The sequence below is a fragment of the Bactrocera dorsalis genome, chromosome 3, assembly GCF_023373825.1.
Source record: "Bactrocera dorsalis isolate Fly_Bdor chromosome 3, ASM2337382v1, whole genome shotgun sequence".
NCBI classification, from domain to species: domain Eukaryota; kingdom Metazoa; phylum Arthropoda; class Insecta; order Diptera; family Tephritidae; genus Bactrocera; species Bactrocera dorsalis.
The window spans coordinates 82,092,113-82,109,277 of NC_064305.1; the positions used below are offsets into that span (position 1 = coordinate 82,092,113).

Genomic DNA, 17,165 nt, shown 5'->3' on the forward strand with positions numbered 1-17,165 from the left:
TAGATTTTTTTCAAATTTTTATGAAGTTGTTAATAAGAATAAAAAACTGCGTTGACAATTTGTTAAAAGATTTTTGCAAAGAACTCATTCAAACATGTAAGAAAATATAATTTTATGGTTTTTGATTCTAATAGAGTAAGAACTAGAGCAATAAAACTGCTGCCTGACCAAAAGGCATATTTTGCTTATAGATGAAGCCGTTCAGCCTAAAATGAGCCTCAGCGATGAAAATCCGGAACATTTTCAATTCGCCATGCGTTTTCACAGAGATCCCAGATGTGTGAGAGACCGATTTGGGCCCTCCTCAATTGATGCGACAGCGGGCAGCAATATTCTCGGCCCTACGGTCACTTCTTTGTCTCACTGTCACGGGAACATTTTGTACTATGCTTGTGTATTCAAATTTTTCACTAGACGCTCAATGGTTGATCTGACAGGATGATTATGAGGATGATTAAGGTTGAGGCCACTTACTTTAAATTTCGGTAGTAAATTTTAATAATATCGACCCTTTGTTGTATGGTATATCTTTCCATAATAAAATGGTAAGCCTTACTGAAGAGAAATATCAAAAGGGCTGGAAAAAATATGGCGTCCTTTGCTGTTTCTATCGGGCTATTTGTAGCGTCCAAATTTATTTATTTATTTAATTGAAAAACCTATTATAATACTATATTGGTAAAGCCTCGTATCGTTTAGAACTCTATTTTAAAGAAATAGTTGTTCTGTACTACAAACTCCTCGATATTATGGACAACTGATAGGGATACCGTCGATTTAAATGTTTTTTCTCGAATGTCGAAAAAGTTGTAAATTAAAATGCGTGGCAAAGAAAAACTGTTTACTCTGTTGTTAGAATTGAATGAATGTGAGTGAAGGTGAGATATAAGGTTCTGAATGGCAACTGATTTTCTTTCTCTTTTCTTTTACAGAACTCATAAGAGTCACGTGTTCCTCAATACGAATACAGGCTTATATAGATTATCCTTATAAAAAAAATCCGAAAAATAAGATCACTTTCTAAATGTGGTAATTGTGAAAATCCCTAAAACACCACCACTTAGACTTTAGTTCACAACATAATATGTTCCAAAAATCTAGAAAAATAGAATTTGTAAGTAACTCCTTTAAAGATCATAACAGAATTACTGAAAAGTAAAATTTTATAAAAACTGTAAGTCATCAAGTTTATCATTAAAAATTTTCAAGTTTAAAGATTATTTGCTTCAAGCTGTATTAAAAGAATAACCAAACCTACAAACATATTTTGAAATATTATAAATACTTTTGGAACCAAAATTTTTAAAGCAAACACTTGTTTAGAATTTCTAAAAATTTTCGTACTGAGTATGTGACTATTTTTAACAAAATTAAATTTCTATAAAACAAAAAACAATATCTCGAAATTTATTTCCTTAATTGAATTCAGTAAGCAACATACTACAGTGCAATATTTGCTGGGTTTTACTTTTTCTTGTATAAAAGTCAATATTTAACAGTACTGGCATTGATTTCTTATCGAATTTTGTATGGTTTTGTGAATATGAATCCATCATCGTACGCCCAATCACCGACAAGTGTCAACAATCGCCCTATGCCGTGCACTTTAACATCTGCCGCCTTTGTACTGCCAACGTAAGCAATCTCCTTCGACCCCTCAACTCACTTACTGCCAGATTTTTGCTTTGTTTGATGCACCAGCTGCTGTCGTTCAGTGATTTAGTTTACGATTACGATTTGATATGCAAAATCCATCAAATACACAAAACCTTTCATTGAAAAATATCAAATTAACACACAAAACAAACAAAAGCCAAACCGAACAAGGAAAACCAGTAACTGCAATGGAACCCTCCGATTTCCAAGTGGAGGAACACCCGCATCGATGAATGACTTAGATATCGCTATATATGCATATGATGTGTGTATGTAAGTATGTACGAGTATGAATGTTTGTGTGTGTGGCAATAATTTAAGCTTCAAGAAGGAGATGTGCCAGCGGCATTTAGTATGCGTGTGTGTGTACTTTTGTAACGATCTAAATAAGAGTGGGTGAAAGTAAGCAGACGGCAATGGTTTACAGTATGCGTCAGCTGCCAGAGGCTGTAATAGAACTAGCATTAAAAAGGAGAAATTAATAAAACAGAAACAAAAAACAATACCGAAATTGAAATGAGCATAGAAAATCGCCATCAACGAAGGCTCTGGCGCAAAATTACGCGCATTCGACAATTGTGGCGTTTCCACAGTCATATGACAACCACTTGTATATGTACACATACGAGAAATAAATATTCTGTCAATATTTACAGTTTCATATTTGAATTTACACATATATAGTATATCGTCACCTGAAATGCAAAATAACGTAACAACATTTTCAGAAATTTACAGTGGCATGAATGAAACACGAAACAAAATCGAACATGAGTGAAACAAAATATTAATATTGGTTTAAGACTGGTTTATATATGACCGCAGAACCAGAAAATGTTGAACATATGTAATATTATGTATATAATTTGAAGTAGTGAAGCGTAATCAATAAGACACTCAATTTCGATTTTTTTGATGATACGTTATTTTGCATTTCAGGTGACGATATACATATATAGAAAAATATATACGAATTAAATCCGAATGGGCTAGGGGCAACCAATTCAAATCACCAGCGTTGGTTCTGCAACATCCTCAATATAAACTCAAGTACAATGATACCCGCACACTCGCACATATGTATGTGTGTATACTCATTTACTCGCCCATACATACATATATTCATTCACACACAGAGTTGTGTATAAACATAAATGCCGAGTGATAGTCCATCATAGCGTTGACAGTCGCAATGATCGAGTGCACACATGCAACTGTTGTGTATTTAATGAACACACGCACACATACACACACATACGCATACCCATCATGTGCATATAAATGCCATTGTTTAATATTCTATTACCCATATCATATGAATTTCCCTTTGGCCAATCTCGTGTGTCGAATATTTCTCTCTTGACTTTTGCTGGCTTTTGATTTGATTATTTGACAGCTCGTTGATAGCTGGCCGGTGCTTTCGATTTCTGGGGATATCATATATCACTGTGGGTTTATATATTGCCAGAGTAAACATTTGAATTCTTTATTTTGAAAAATGAAATTTTATTCAGGGTCCTGCTTTTATTAAGGAAATATGTTGTAGAAAAATATACTGTTTGGCAGTTTTGAGTTTGATATAGCATTTATTGTAGCCTTTTACATTTTTATTAAAAAATGTCGCTTTGCTTAGAAAATAGTTATGAAATTTTTCGGTCGGTGAATAAAATTATTGAATGCGAGTGAGATTGCAATGTTTGAATTCTAACCCAAAGGCTTTAACCGTCTGACAGCTCTCATATTCGAATGAGCAGTTAGGTGTATGAAAAGAGTCGTTTGCTTCCTCAATCGCACACGGTCTCCATTCCATCGAATGTAGTTTTTAAAAACGAGAATTTATCAATAGGAGAGTTTATCGAATGAGTGATGGCTCTTACAGATGTCCGTCAATGCCATCGCATTTTATATTTGTTTGATCTTTTCTCGTGTTGTTGTTGTTGTATCGACAGGAAACATGTCTAAAAAATTCAAAAGTCGATACAAATTTTCTTGAAATTTAATTTTTCAAGAACTAAATTAATTGCGTGACAGAAGGCAGCCAGTGAAGGTCATAACAATGAAATTAGGTAATAATTGAATCACCCATCCAACTCGGTTAATGTCTATATCATCGGAAAATATTAAAAACATTGCTTGAAAATGGGCCGTTTAGCATTAAAGATATAACAGAATATTCCAACATCTCTTATGTATCCACTCCATAAATTGTGTTCCCACAATATTTTGGGTATGAAGTGTGTCAGTACTCGACTTGTACAAAAATATATAAATTTTTTTCAAAAATGAAGTCGAGAAATATGCTTCACAACGTAGCTGAGAGCCCTACATTTATCAGCCGCATCATTACTGTCGTTAAGACGCTGCTTTATGATTATGACAGCCCAGCGAATGGCGCTCCAAAAATCCGTCTAAACTGCAAAACAAAAATAACCCGAAGGTACTGAAGGTCATTCGAAGATTACAATGATGTACGTATGAACTTAGTTTTTTGTCAGTCAAAGCCTTATTAGACCAGAATTGTTACAGAAGAAAGAATATTGTTTTTATAAATCAACGGAAATTCAAAGATTTTTTGACTATGATCATTTGTAATATAAATGTAAGCTTTCCTCTTAAAAAGCTCTTGGCAGATTTTAGTAAAATTTTGAAACAAAATTGTAGATGAAAGAAAGAAAAAGCAATTTTATAAGTTAATAAATTTCATTGTTAGCTTAACATTTTTTAAATTGAAAAATAATAACAAACAATTCCAATAAATTAAGTAAGCTACTAACGAACACGAATATTACAATTATACCAGAATAAAATACCAAACAAACCAAAAATACTAAACCGTAAGCAATTCATCTCTCTGTTTACTCACACTCGTCCCCAAATTGCAAACTCTTCGATCTCCGCGAGGAACTGCCCACGAGTCTACATCAAAATTGGGAAAACATTAAAAACCATTACAACAAACACACCGTGAGTTGCTATTTTTTTCAAGTTAACTACATTTCATAATCCGCTTAGCGCCACATTACATTAAAATTTACTCAAACGCAAAAATTTAAGTCAAAATCAATATTATTATGGCAAAGCATACCGGAGCTGTCACGACATATCGACGTTAAAAGACAGCAACGATAATAAAAATATAAAAGTAAAAGACGCTTGTCAGACAGAGACAATTTGTCGCAGCTTGCAGCCAACTCAGTTTGATTAGCAAGCGTCGTTTTGCTTTGAATTTGCACAAAAATGTAAAAGATCATGCTGTGCGCTGATAGTGTGTCCTTTGTGGCGTGTTCTTTCATGTACTACAGACTCATTGAAATTTTATTTCAATTAAAAGAATGAAGTCATGCTGACGCATTTTATTTGCCAAAATCCCGATAAAGGCATACAAAACCACATGCCTCAGTGGATACATATACATACTTTTATGGCCAATATAGTTATGTAATTCGCATTAAGGTCAACAAAGTTGCCAACTTCGGTATGAAAGTAAGGAAGTCGTAAGTTATTGTTGTATGTGTGCTGTTTGCGTTAGTTACATTTTCCTTGTCTACTTAATACACATTTATTCCGACCGTTACCTTTTTGGCAATGCAGCGGAGCTTTGGTTGTGTAATGTCGTGAAGCGCAATTAATGCTTAACTAAGCGGAGAGCGGAAACAACTGTGTATGTGTGGTGGTGTATGAGATCAAAGCCACATCCGGTTGTCATGCGCTACAAATGCAGTATATATTATATATATATAAACGTATATAAGTATATATAAGTAGATTTACATAGCTGTCAGAACACCGGACTAAATTAAATACCGAATGAAAATACTAGAGCACAAATTATTCGGTCAAAAATTACTTTTTTTTGTAAACTTTATAAAGCCTTCTTACCGAAGAGCAGCTTTCTAGCTACAATAAACCCAGCTTTTCATATACATACATATATCTAATACTCTGTGTAATCATGCCTATTTGTACATTACTTCCTATTACCCTATATTCGCATACACAGGCAGGGCATTGATGTGACATTTGGCTGACGACACGTATACGCACCGTTGCACCCGTTTGTCAATCTCCCTGTATTATCTGCCTTTTGCTCTGCCGTTACACTTGGCACGTATTAATTTCGCCTATGTGGCGGAAATGTACAGTTTACTTGGTTGACTGACTGATTTCCAGCGAATGGGTCAATAAGGATTATGGTGGTGAATACACAGCTAGATGGTTGAAATGAGTACAGGGTGTGGTAAATATATAAATTTATTTGAAATTGAGATACCTTTATGACATGTGCTCTCTGGCACTTGAGAGTGGTTGGTATTGTATATAGATGGAATCAGATTATTGAACTAGTTACGAAAAATGATTGTGATCCATTCTTAGTTTCGTTGAAAACGAATTTGAAATTCTTTTTTTTTAATTTTGAATTAGAGTAAATGCATACCGATTAAAAACTTTTTAAATAAACTATATATTTACTCTTTGTCAATACTGCTCAAATTTGTGGAAATAGGACTTGAACTTAGATTCATAGATTACGCAACACCCTGTAGCTTCATTAAGCCTAAAAGGTGTCTCACAGAGCATGCAACTACATGAGTCGCTTTGACAAGAATAAATATACTTATGTACATATTTACATTAGAGCGGGTCACTTTTTTGTCTTTCAAATCGCTATACTGGATATGTTCTCCGAATCATTCTGACTAACTTTGGCACATAGACTAAGGGTTTAAAGCCGCCAGCAAGCGATTTTTAAGACGAAGTGTAAAATGTCTGATTAATCAATTATATGGCAGATCGGTAATATGGCAGATAGTTGTCCAATGTGGTCGATTCCGACAAATTATCAATAGAATCTCAAAATACACCCACGTATTAAATTTTATTCGAATATCTCAAAAACTGGCGAACAAAGTTTTATAGTCCCTAAAAAACTTCACCATAAAAATTGTTCAATCAAAACCGTTCTTAGATCCATAATGTCTTAGGAAAAGTTGTTCAAAATGACTTGTAGCACATTTCCGTCTTTTAGGATTTTTCCGTGTTTTTTGTTTCATTTAAATCGACCCCCTCTAATATACTTATAGGTATATATAAACATACATATATGCGTGGTATTTGCGTCGGTGTGCTATGCATTAATATTGGCATTATTAATTTGGCATTAAACTTGAATGGTATGGAAGTTGATTAGTGTCATAGGCAGCCGTTGCTGATGGAACACTATACTGTTGACAGGTCACACACACACACACAGTCAAATACAAGCATACAAGCTAATATACAAAATAGTTTTTCGAAACTCTGGTTAACTGTGCTAGCATTGCGCTGTCAAATGCCTTTCAACGTGTCACTCAGAGCGACAAATGCTGCTTTCGGCACAGTGCGCTTCGATGGGCATATCGATTTAAGGAGCGTTAAATTAATTGCATTTCGCTTAATGTGCGCCAATGTGTTAAATACAACTTGTTATTTTGGGCAAACTTTCATTTTCATATTTGAAAGAGTCTAAGTTTGACAAAACCATAATAAAATGCAATGTGGAGGGTTGTCATTAATATTATATATTATAAACACTATACCTCAGTCGAAGCTGTAAACAAATGTTTTTAGCTCATTATACGGCACGAAAATGGGAGAAAACCCAGCTACTTTTCATAACGGTTATGTTGAAAACTAGTAAATGAGCGATAACTTGTGAAATAAATACCTTAGAAGCACACAAATCACTTTCAACAATGAGGTGAAAATCGATCTCTATAAATTTCTTCAATATTTCGCTCACCCAACGAGTAAAATAATAAATTCCTTATACACTATCACCCTTACTTTTAACATTTTATTTTATTTATTCATAGTTTTATCTGCCATAAACAGCAAATGTTACATTTAAACCAAAGCCGGCTTGAGTTCTCATGTGTATAGAAGCGTAAGTCCAACCCGGTCCACCATACAACAAAGTATTAACGGGACCTGAACTGTTCTGGAATTGGTCTCGCAAGTAAATGGCGCTAATCACTTTGTTATTGCTCTGATACTGCAAATAAAAAGCAGTTATTAATTAATGTTACAATGGACCGGTGCAAAAATGAGTCGTATAGCAATAAAAACTTTATTGGGTTTAGAAGTATTTACTAGGTCTCAGATACCTTCTTATGTAACTTACCGATTCTGGAATATCGAAGTAGAAAGCCTGCGCAACATTTCGTACTGCTGGATAGGTTACTTGTTTGCTGATAAGTAGATAATCGGTAGCATTTTGCGCACCCCAAGTTGAGCTCGCCGAATAAGCGACTGCGACCAAGGCCAAGAACACGCAAACTTGCACAATAATTTTCATTTTGTTTGATAGTTTTTTCACTTTGCGATTTGATTTCAGCTAATCACATAAATAGACAATGAGTACTGTTGATGTTGACAGAAATGTCTTTGCTTTATATACTTGTAAAGCGTTTAGATTATTACTCCTTATCAAATGTAATATTTCTAAGAACTCTACTAAGCACCGATAGATACAATTTAATTAGTGCAAATAGTTCTTAGTGCAAATAGTTATCAGTGCTGATACTGGATTTTGTAATGTTTTATGGCGTGTGGTAATTCATAAAATTTTCTATTTTATTATTGATTTGACGGCTGTACTTTTTCCTTATCTCTCACTTGAAGCGCCGGAAGAAATTTATATGTAACTGCTATTTACAAATTATTGCATACCCCATACCCATCTACCTATTTCATAGTTTGATCTTTGTTAAGTTGGATAACATTTGCTCTTTTGCTGAATATGATTTGTCAACATGAATTAATGATATTAAATTGAAGAAGCAACAGTAAAATCGATTATTTTATTCGAAATATAGTCTGCAACCATTTGTTTTTGACAATAGCAATCAGATCAAATCAATAAAAGCTTGAGTGTAGGCTTAACGAGGCCGGAGACTACAAAAGTTTTGTTGTAAAGGTTTCAACTTATCTTCCGCTAAATAGGTTCTGTAATCAACAGATAGCAAATATTTTCTTTTAACCAAGTATTGGCATATGAATATAGCAATAAATTTGAGTCTTTGTGAATAGACCTAAGGTCGCAGTGTATTTCTCATTTATCACTCAACAAATTCTAACACACTCCCAAATAATTTTACGGAAGGACAAACACCAACATAGGAGAATGTAGTAGGACATCCGTAACACACTTCTTTGTCATCTCAGAAATCATATTTTTCTTTGAAATAATATCTTTGTAACAAATGTTTTCAAAGAAAATTTTATAGAATAAAAATTGCTATATACTCGATACAGGAAAAGATAAAGCTAAGGGTGAACATAAATAACCTTAATTCGACTGGACTGATGTTTATATGACATATTGTGGCGCGAAAGGACCAGAAAAATGTTTTTACTGCGATGCAAACCTATCTTCTCTGTTTAATTATGGCACCGTTACGCTGTCAAATGGGTTTCAACGTGTTACTCAGAGCGACAAATGCTACTTTCGACACAGTGCATTTTGACGAGCGTATCGATTAAAGAGCGTTAAATTAATCAAAGCCACAAATGCGCGCCAAAACTTTCATTTTCATATTTGAACATACAGCCAAGCGAGTTCTAAGTTTGCCAAGGCATTACTGCATAAACCCATATTAAATATAATTTTGAGCGTCATTATTAATATGTTATGAACACCTAAACTACCCCCGTCACACACTTATAATTTCGTTGAACTAAAACAAATTTACACCATTTTCATTACAGGCTCACCGGAAATGGCTTTCATTCACGCGCTGGCCGCTGCTATGGTGACCAGTTTTATAGCCCGTGCCTGCCGCGATGGCCAATTGGCGTCATGTGGTTGTTCGCGTGGGTCGCGCCCTAAGCAATTGCACGATGATTGGACGTGGGGTGGCTGTGGCGATAATTTGGAGTTTGCTTACAAGTAAGTATAGGCAGAAAATTCGCAAAAAAAGTATATTTTTAAAGCAACTAAATAGAATAAGACCTAATAAATTCAAAAAATTCGTAGTTTGTTTTGTTGCTAAATCTTATGTACTATTTCCTGAAACTAAAGTATCCTATAGCAATTATTATTTGAAGCAAACAGTACAAATAGTTGTACCAAAAATTAGACATATAGTTAGTATAAGGCAGAGTAAGCTGGAGACGATTTGAGAGGCTAATTGCATAAATAATATCGATAACAAATCCGCCTGATGGTTTTAACTATGATTTTATATAATTCGTAACTGGAATCGTCAACTCAACTTATTTCGGTTAATGTTTTGGGTATAAATATGGTTAAAGTTTTGGGTATCATGCATATCAATGTTAGACTAGGCCTTCGTGTTTGCGAAAACGGCATTTAGTAGATGTCGCAAAAGTTATTCTTAACAATTTATCTGGGAACCTTTCATTCTTCAAAGTCGTCATAAGTGAGTTTTTGAATATTTTGTCGAAACGGTTCCACAATCTAGCGAATGGCGCAACAAAAATGAGCCGAGTTCGAAAAACCCCAAAACTTGCTGGGAAGAAAGACCATCCCAGTTGAGACGCTTAAACATAAGGAAGAATTGCATTAATAATTGACATGCTTGGTTTAGACCATGAGCTCATTTCAAAGGGGAGTAATTAAAGTTTGTAAAAATATATAAGAATATGTATTTTGTGTCAGTCCAAGTCAATTCTGGTATGAAATGATATAATGAACAGCCATCCCTTTTTATTCTTTCTGTCATTGCAAGCGCATTTTACTTTGTCGATAATCCAAAGCTTTTAACAAATTATTAGTTTTTATACAAGTTCCTTCAGTAGCTTATTATCAACTTTAACTGCAGACCACTTGATTTAAGTACCCCGAATTACAAATTATTTCTTAAATATCAGAAAGAAGCTTTAAATTTGTATTCTCCAACTTCATAACTCGCTTTAAGTTCGAGTTGTACACCTTTTTTGTATTTTCAACAACCGTTAATTGACCGCAATTTGCCATAGAGGGCATATTTCATAATTTCAAGTGAGAACAAAATAAAAGTTGCACGCAAAAACTGCGCAGCGCACATCCAAAGGTTGACCAATCAAATTAAGTGACATCGAAAAAAGCGACTTTAAAAAGGTTTGCACGCATAATCAAAAAAAAATCTGATGAACCCATAAAATATACTTGAGCCACATAAAAAGTATGAAAACGCTAAAAAGAGCCAAACAACAAGAAACAAGAACAAAAAGCGGTACACCAAAAGAAAAAGTAACTTACGCGCACACATTACAACAAACAACAAACCTTTTACGCACACACACGCAAACACTTTTATGCGGCAATATTTATTTGCCTGTGGCAACTGTGTCGGTGCCGCACTAATGTTATTGGCAGCGCTTTATCTCCACCGTTTGTTATTTTTGTTGTGGCTGCTGCTGCTGTACTCAAACGCAGATTTCTCTTCGCACTAGCTACATATACACTGTTATTGCTATTGTTTTTGTATGCAAAATTGCCCATAACTGCAAATGTCGTTTGGGGAATTTTCGAAATGCGCATACTTTCAACCTTTAAGCCCCGAACTCCGCAGCATAGCCGCTTGTGCGTCTGCCACTTTCACCTCGCACCGGCGTGTCTGCCGAATTCGATCGATGTGAGCTGGCGTATGTTCCCATGCGTGTGTATGTGTGTGTGGTATGCAACTTTGGCTGTTGGAAGTGTGTAATAATTTATTGTTTTTGCCGAGTTCACATACTTTTACAAACCGCCATAACATTCTGTTGCGCGCGTTGTGCCCACACACACACACACACACGCCGCGTTATTGAAGCGCGAGTCGCGTCCATGTACCGCTTGTGGCCATTTTTAATGCACAAATTTGACGCTTTTCCACTGGGGTGCATAAATTATCACGGTATATTGCTCATCTGCTGCAACTCAGCTGCAACCACCACCTCCCGCCTCTGCGCCCACACCATGCGCCTTGACACACATAATATTTGCCGCAAATTTCCGCGTCGCTTTAATTTTTATTTTTGTTTTTGATTTTTTTGTGTTTTGTTTTTATGTCCGTTTACTGCGCAGTTAGTTTCCAACTACACCAACAACAAGCGATTGCAATTTTGTATGAAAATTTATTTGCATATACTCATATGCCACAATCAACCGAAACGCTGCTATGGCCGTGGCTGCGCGCCTGCAAATAGGCTTGTAGTTCTTCCCCGCTTCATACAAGCAGCAAATTTTGTCTTCCTTCGCCCGCCACCCCTCGTAATAACACTTATTTGCGATGTCAGTTTACCCGCCAAATTGTATCAATCATTTCATGGCACTCCACTTCTTGTTGTTGTTGCTGATTGTTTTTGTCGATTTCGTTGTTACAACAACTCGCTTGCTCTTTGATTTATGCACTGAAATCGAGTTGCGTTTATTTTTCATTTTCCCCTTTTTTTGTTTTTGTTGTTTGTGGTTTTTTGTTTGGGTTAAGTTTGTGCTTTCATACCCATCCATTTATGGTTAACGGGTTTTTGTTGGCGGCACATAATTCAAATTGATTTGCTTTTATTGTAGATAAACGCAGTTATTTGTTGCATAATGATAGGCAATTTGTTGCTGCATTACTTTTTTACACATTGTCTGCTGTTTCTGTAGTTGTTTTGGTAGGACATCAATCGTGGCAAAGAAAAGTATTATATTTCCAGGTGAATGGCTGCAAAATGGGCATTTAATGTTGCTTTAAGCTAAGGGGCTAACTGTTTCGCTTTTGAGTGCAATTGTTAACATTTAAAGTGGAAATTGTGAAAGTTTAAATTTGAAGTTTAAAGCGTAAAGCTTAAATGCCTCAAAAACCCGAAATGTGCCAATGAATGGGAATTTGAGTCGCATAATCGGTAAATGGAAGGACATATTTGACTACCTGGGAGTAGAATTTACATGAATATTATAAAAATTTGTTTATGAAATTTATTAGATTTTATGAAAAGTTTATTAAATTAAAAAAAAAAATTAGAAACAAAAAAATTTTACCAAATCCATATAGGTACATACATATATACTATATGTATAAAAGTTAATTTTAATCTTTTTTATTTCAAAATATATTACATGAAATGTTGAATGGCTAAAATTTTGCAATTATCGATCGGTTCTTTTCTAAACCACGTTTTTTCTAGCCTTTACAATTTAAATATTAACTGTGAAAAATAGAAATTTTAAGGAGCAAAATTTTTTTTTGGAAAAATAAGTTTTAAATTTTCTGTGCCAATAGTCTCAGAACAAGACCTAATAATCGATAATCTCTTATTACCAAACTCTTTATATTAAATTAGCTGTCATAGCTTTGCCATTTCTATGCTCGCCGTACCATATTTGAACGCTGCCATCTTGTCACGCCTTTAACATGAGAAGAAAACAATAAAGCTAACGAGCTGAATTCGATATAAGAGATTATTCTGATGATTAAAGATGCCTCACTGTTATAAACTTTTATTGTACAGATTTTAGCTTAGTTTCGCCATTATGAATGGCTGGTTTATAGTCAGAAATGAAAAAGGAATTTTTTTCTTTGGATTCGAAAACTTAACTCATATCACTGTTTGTGGAAAATATAATCCAGCGACGTTATTCGAACTCTTATTTGACATGAAAACAAATAAGGAAGAGCTAAGTTTGGGTATAACCGAACATTTCATACTATTGAAAGGAATGAAGCCAGGAGAGTACCTTCAGGTACATAGGGCTTCTTAGTTATATGGAGTCAATGGTGTTCCGCTCTCTCAATTTAATCAAGAGAACACACATATTGGCCGATATATGAGGTATAAAGTCACTCGGAGGTTCGAAAGTCTTGATCTTAGGTATATGGGGGCTAAAGACAGTTTTGCCTCGTTTCAACCCATTTGCAGCATACAGACATACCACAATTAGGAAAAGATTCTCTATGAGTTTCTTTATATATCTCACACATTGACCGATATTTTCGGTAAAAAGTTAAAAAAACTAAAACTACTAAGCCCACATATTCAGTACCTAAAGACTTGAAGGTTTCTGGTTCGATTTATGCAGTATTTAGTCATAAGGTGGCACATTTCAAATGCAAAAAATGTAAAATTTTATCCCGAAATATTAATCCTACTTAATCACACTGTAACATGAAATTCTCAGAGGAATGTGGCGTAACAAATTTGGTTGAAATCGGTCGGCAAGTCTCGAGATCTCTTTGACCAATTTTAACAGCTTTAATCAAGTTAATTGATACAGGTTTCAGGTGATACATACAGCGTGAGGTGAACGAAACTATCATACTATTTATCGTCGTGTTACAGGAGTATAAAGAGGATTTCTCTACAAAAAAGAGGAGTGAAACTCTATTTGATTCTGCCGTTATTGTTTGATATGCCAGGGATAAAAAGCTCAACTAGTCTGCTGATTATGAGAAGATTGCCAAATTTCGAAAAAATGCCAAATTTTTTCTATAATAATTTATATATCAACTCTAAAATGTTGAAAATTAAATATATTTTACGAACATCGCTTCTGAAGAGACAGAGACTTTCTATTGTTGTAATTTCCAGCTGTTATGTTGCGCAAATTTCGAAACCCTTGATTAATAAGTTTAAGAATTGCAAGAAAATTATTAGGGCGATTTTTTTTCAAAAACCTTAAGTATGAAACTCCTTATATTTTTCCTTCCTCAAATTTACCTTTGCACATTTTTGATCTTCGTAGAAAGAAGCAGTGTATTTGTTTTATATAAAGGGTGATTTTTTAAGAGCTTGATAACTTTTTTTAAAAAAAAAACGCATAAAATTTGCAAAATCTCATCGGTTCTTTATTTGAAACGTTAGATTGGTTCATGACATTTACTTTTTGAAGATAATTTCATTTAAATGTTGACCGCGGCTGCGTCTTAGGTGGTCCATTCGGAAAGTCCAATTTTGGGCAACTTTTTCGAGCATTTCGGCCGGAATAGCCCGAATTTCTTCGGAAATGTTGTCTTCCAAAGCTGGAATAGTTGCTGGCTTATTTCTGTAGACTTTAGACTTGACGTAGCCCCACAAAAAATAGTCTAAAGGCGTTAAATCGCATGATCTTGGTGGCCAACTTACGGGTCCATTTCTTGAGATGAATTGTTGTCCGAAGTTTTCCCTCAAAATGGCCATAGAATCGCGAGCTGTGTGGCATGTAGCGCCATCTTGTTGAAACCACATGTCAACCAAGTTCAGTTCTTCTATTTTTGGCAACAAAAAGTTTGTTAGCATCGAACGATAGCGATCGCCATTCACCGTAACGTTGCGTCCAACAGCATCTTTGAAAAAATACGGTCCAATGATTCCACCAGCGTACAAACCACACCAAACAGTGCATTTTTCGGGATGCATGGGCAGTTCTTGAACGGCTTCTGGTTGCTCTTCACCCCAAATGCGGCAATTTTGCTTATTTACGTAGCCATTCAACCAGAAATGAGCCTCATCGCTGAACAAAATTTGTCGATAAAAAAGCGGATTTTCACATTTCGAACCGAACACTGATTTTGGTAATAAAATTCAATGATTTGCAAGCGTTGCTCGTTAGTAAGTCTATTCATGATGAAATGTCAAAGCATACTGAGCATCTTTCTCTTTGACACCATGTCTGAAATCCCACGTGATCTGTCAAATACTAATGCATGAAAATCCTAACCTCAAAAAAATCACCCGTTATCTGAGATCTTACTAGAAACACTTGCTCCAAAACCTTATTTTTGAAACTCCGTTTTTTTTTCATTTTCTCAACATTTCTAAACTTAATAGATACTAAAAGTAGACATATTTTTAGCGTAATTGGAATGATTTACGTAATGTGATATCGTGTAGATATATTGAGAAATTTGTTGAGATTTGATTGAAGCTAGCTATAGCTAGGGTAATATCGAAAGTTTTACATAACCGAACGGAAATTACAATGGGATCTTAAATTAAAAGTATTGCTTGACAAATGTCTCATAAATCTAAGTAAATATTAACTCAGAAATGACACTATAACTGCTATATAAATACGCCAATACACAAATAAAAATATGAATGTCACTTTACGAACACAATCAAATAAGATTGCATTGCTACAAATCAACTACTTCAATGAAAGAGTAAAAAGTGGTCAATAACCGCACAAAGTGGCGTGCGTAAACAACAATAAAGGAAAAGGAAGTCGTCACTTGTATATGAGGGCAGCATATAACTTAGCATGCTACATATGCACAAATAATGCTCGAAAGAAAAGCAGACAGCAGCGATGTGAAATAACAAAGATATTATTTGATTTTGTGTTTTGTACAATACAATTTTCCTGAAATCCGCTTCCACTCGGCAACAAAACAACCCCATTATATGCGCTGCGAGTGAACTAAGTGAGTCCACATGGAGTCTAGTGAAACGCTTATGGCACAACCGCCAGCAGAAGGCAACAATAATGCCGCAGCGACCCCACAAAAGCGCAACGACAACAAAAACTGAGCTGCAGGGATATTACTTTATATGCACATGTATGTATATACTATAAGTCTCCGTAAGTGTGTGTGGGCTGAAGCGTTTACCCGCTGTGGTGTGGAAAACGAGTTTGCGTGGCGTCGACAAAGCTTAGAAATATTTGAACTCAAACAAACTGGTGCAGGAAGACACATGCATATGTGTAAGTGTGTTTGTTGGCGGTCTCCATGTGGCAGGACAAACAAGTGTTGGGACGTGCCGCACTGTGCTGGTTGATAGTCAAGGGCGCCGCCAGCAGACAGGCACACATACAAACATACATACGAGCAAACAATAGCGAGTGATATTTATAGAGAGCGTTGTAAGGAACTTTGTTGAAAAATGGACAGAACCCGTGTGTATGCTTTGTGGCGGCAACAGGATGTAAAAGTTACTAGCAAGCTGGCAACTTGCTGCCACAGCTGGTCGCCCATTGTAGTTGAAGTGAGAAAACGAAAGTTTAGATAGGCAAAAAAATAACAATGTTAGTGTAGAAAAGAGAAAAGGCAATGCGTGCTTACTTACCACTGCACGCACAGACACACGCACATACAAATATGATTGTGCTTAGAAAAGTGGGAAACACAAAACATGGAATAGAAATTGTGCGGTGTTGGTCACTGCTGGGCATACAAGACACCAGCCATCAACGGACTGACCAGTTGGTGGATAGCAATGCCAACACAAGTAAAGTAAAGGTTTTGAACACACAGCATCGGAAGCAAGCATTTTCAAAGGAAATTCAGGTGCATGTGTGAATAGCAACCACTATACGTCCAAGCGCCGTGGTGTATGCTTCTAAAACGCATACAACAAATAGTTTCGTTTTATTTTCGGTAACTTTGATATTCGCTTGCTGCATGAAGCTGTTCGCCTGACCCACTAATTTGCCAATAAGGATAAAAATCAACTAAATTTAACGAAGCTTCCGCTAAAAACGGAAATAAACATAAAAGTACCGCTAAAGACTGTCGCGTGCGCGGCACATTTTCGCGGGTTTTCACCGCAACGGTACTCGTTATCGCATGCAAATGCGTAAA

The 17,165-nt window shown here is 35.4% G+C and overlaps 2 protein-coding genes across 3 annotated transcripts in view; one reads left to right on the forward strand and one right to left on the reverse strand.

Annotated features, from left to right (window-relative positions):
- Positions 1–8,068, reverse strand: part of LOC105226194 (uncharacterized) — a 50,333-nt gene extending 42,265 nt beyond the window's left edge. Inside the window, exons 1-2 of one of the 2 annotated variants that reach the window (XM_011205012.4) lie at positions 7,817–8,063; positions 7,466–7,687 (exon numbers count right to left, since the gene is read on the reverse strand). In XM_011205012.4, coding sequence (XP_011203314.2) covers positions 7,511–7,687; positions 7,817–7,990 — 351 coding nt within the window. In that variant the 5' untranslated portion in view covers positions 7,991–8,063 and the 3' untranslated portion in view covers positions 7,466–7,510. Of the gene's footprint in view, positions 1–7,465; positions 7,688–7,816 lie in introns of those variants that run through there. The other variant, XM_049450760.1, reaches the window with a different exon arrangement.
- Positions 1–17,165, forward strand: part of LOC105226202 (protein Wnt-5) — a 240,607-nt gene that overhangs the window by 185,720 nt on the left and 37,722 nt on the right. Inside the window, exon 5 of the mRNA XM_049450738.1 lies at positions 9,403–9,583. Within this exon, the coding sequence (XP_049306695.1) occupies positions 9,403–9,583 (181 nt within the window). The remainder of the gene's footprint in view (positions 1–9,402; positions 9,584–17,165) is intronic.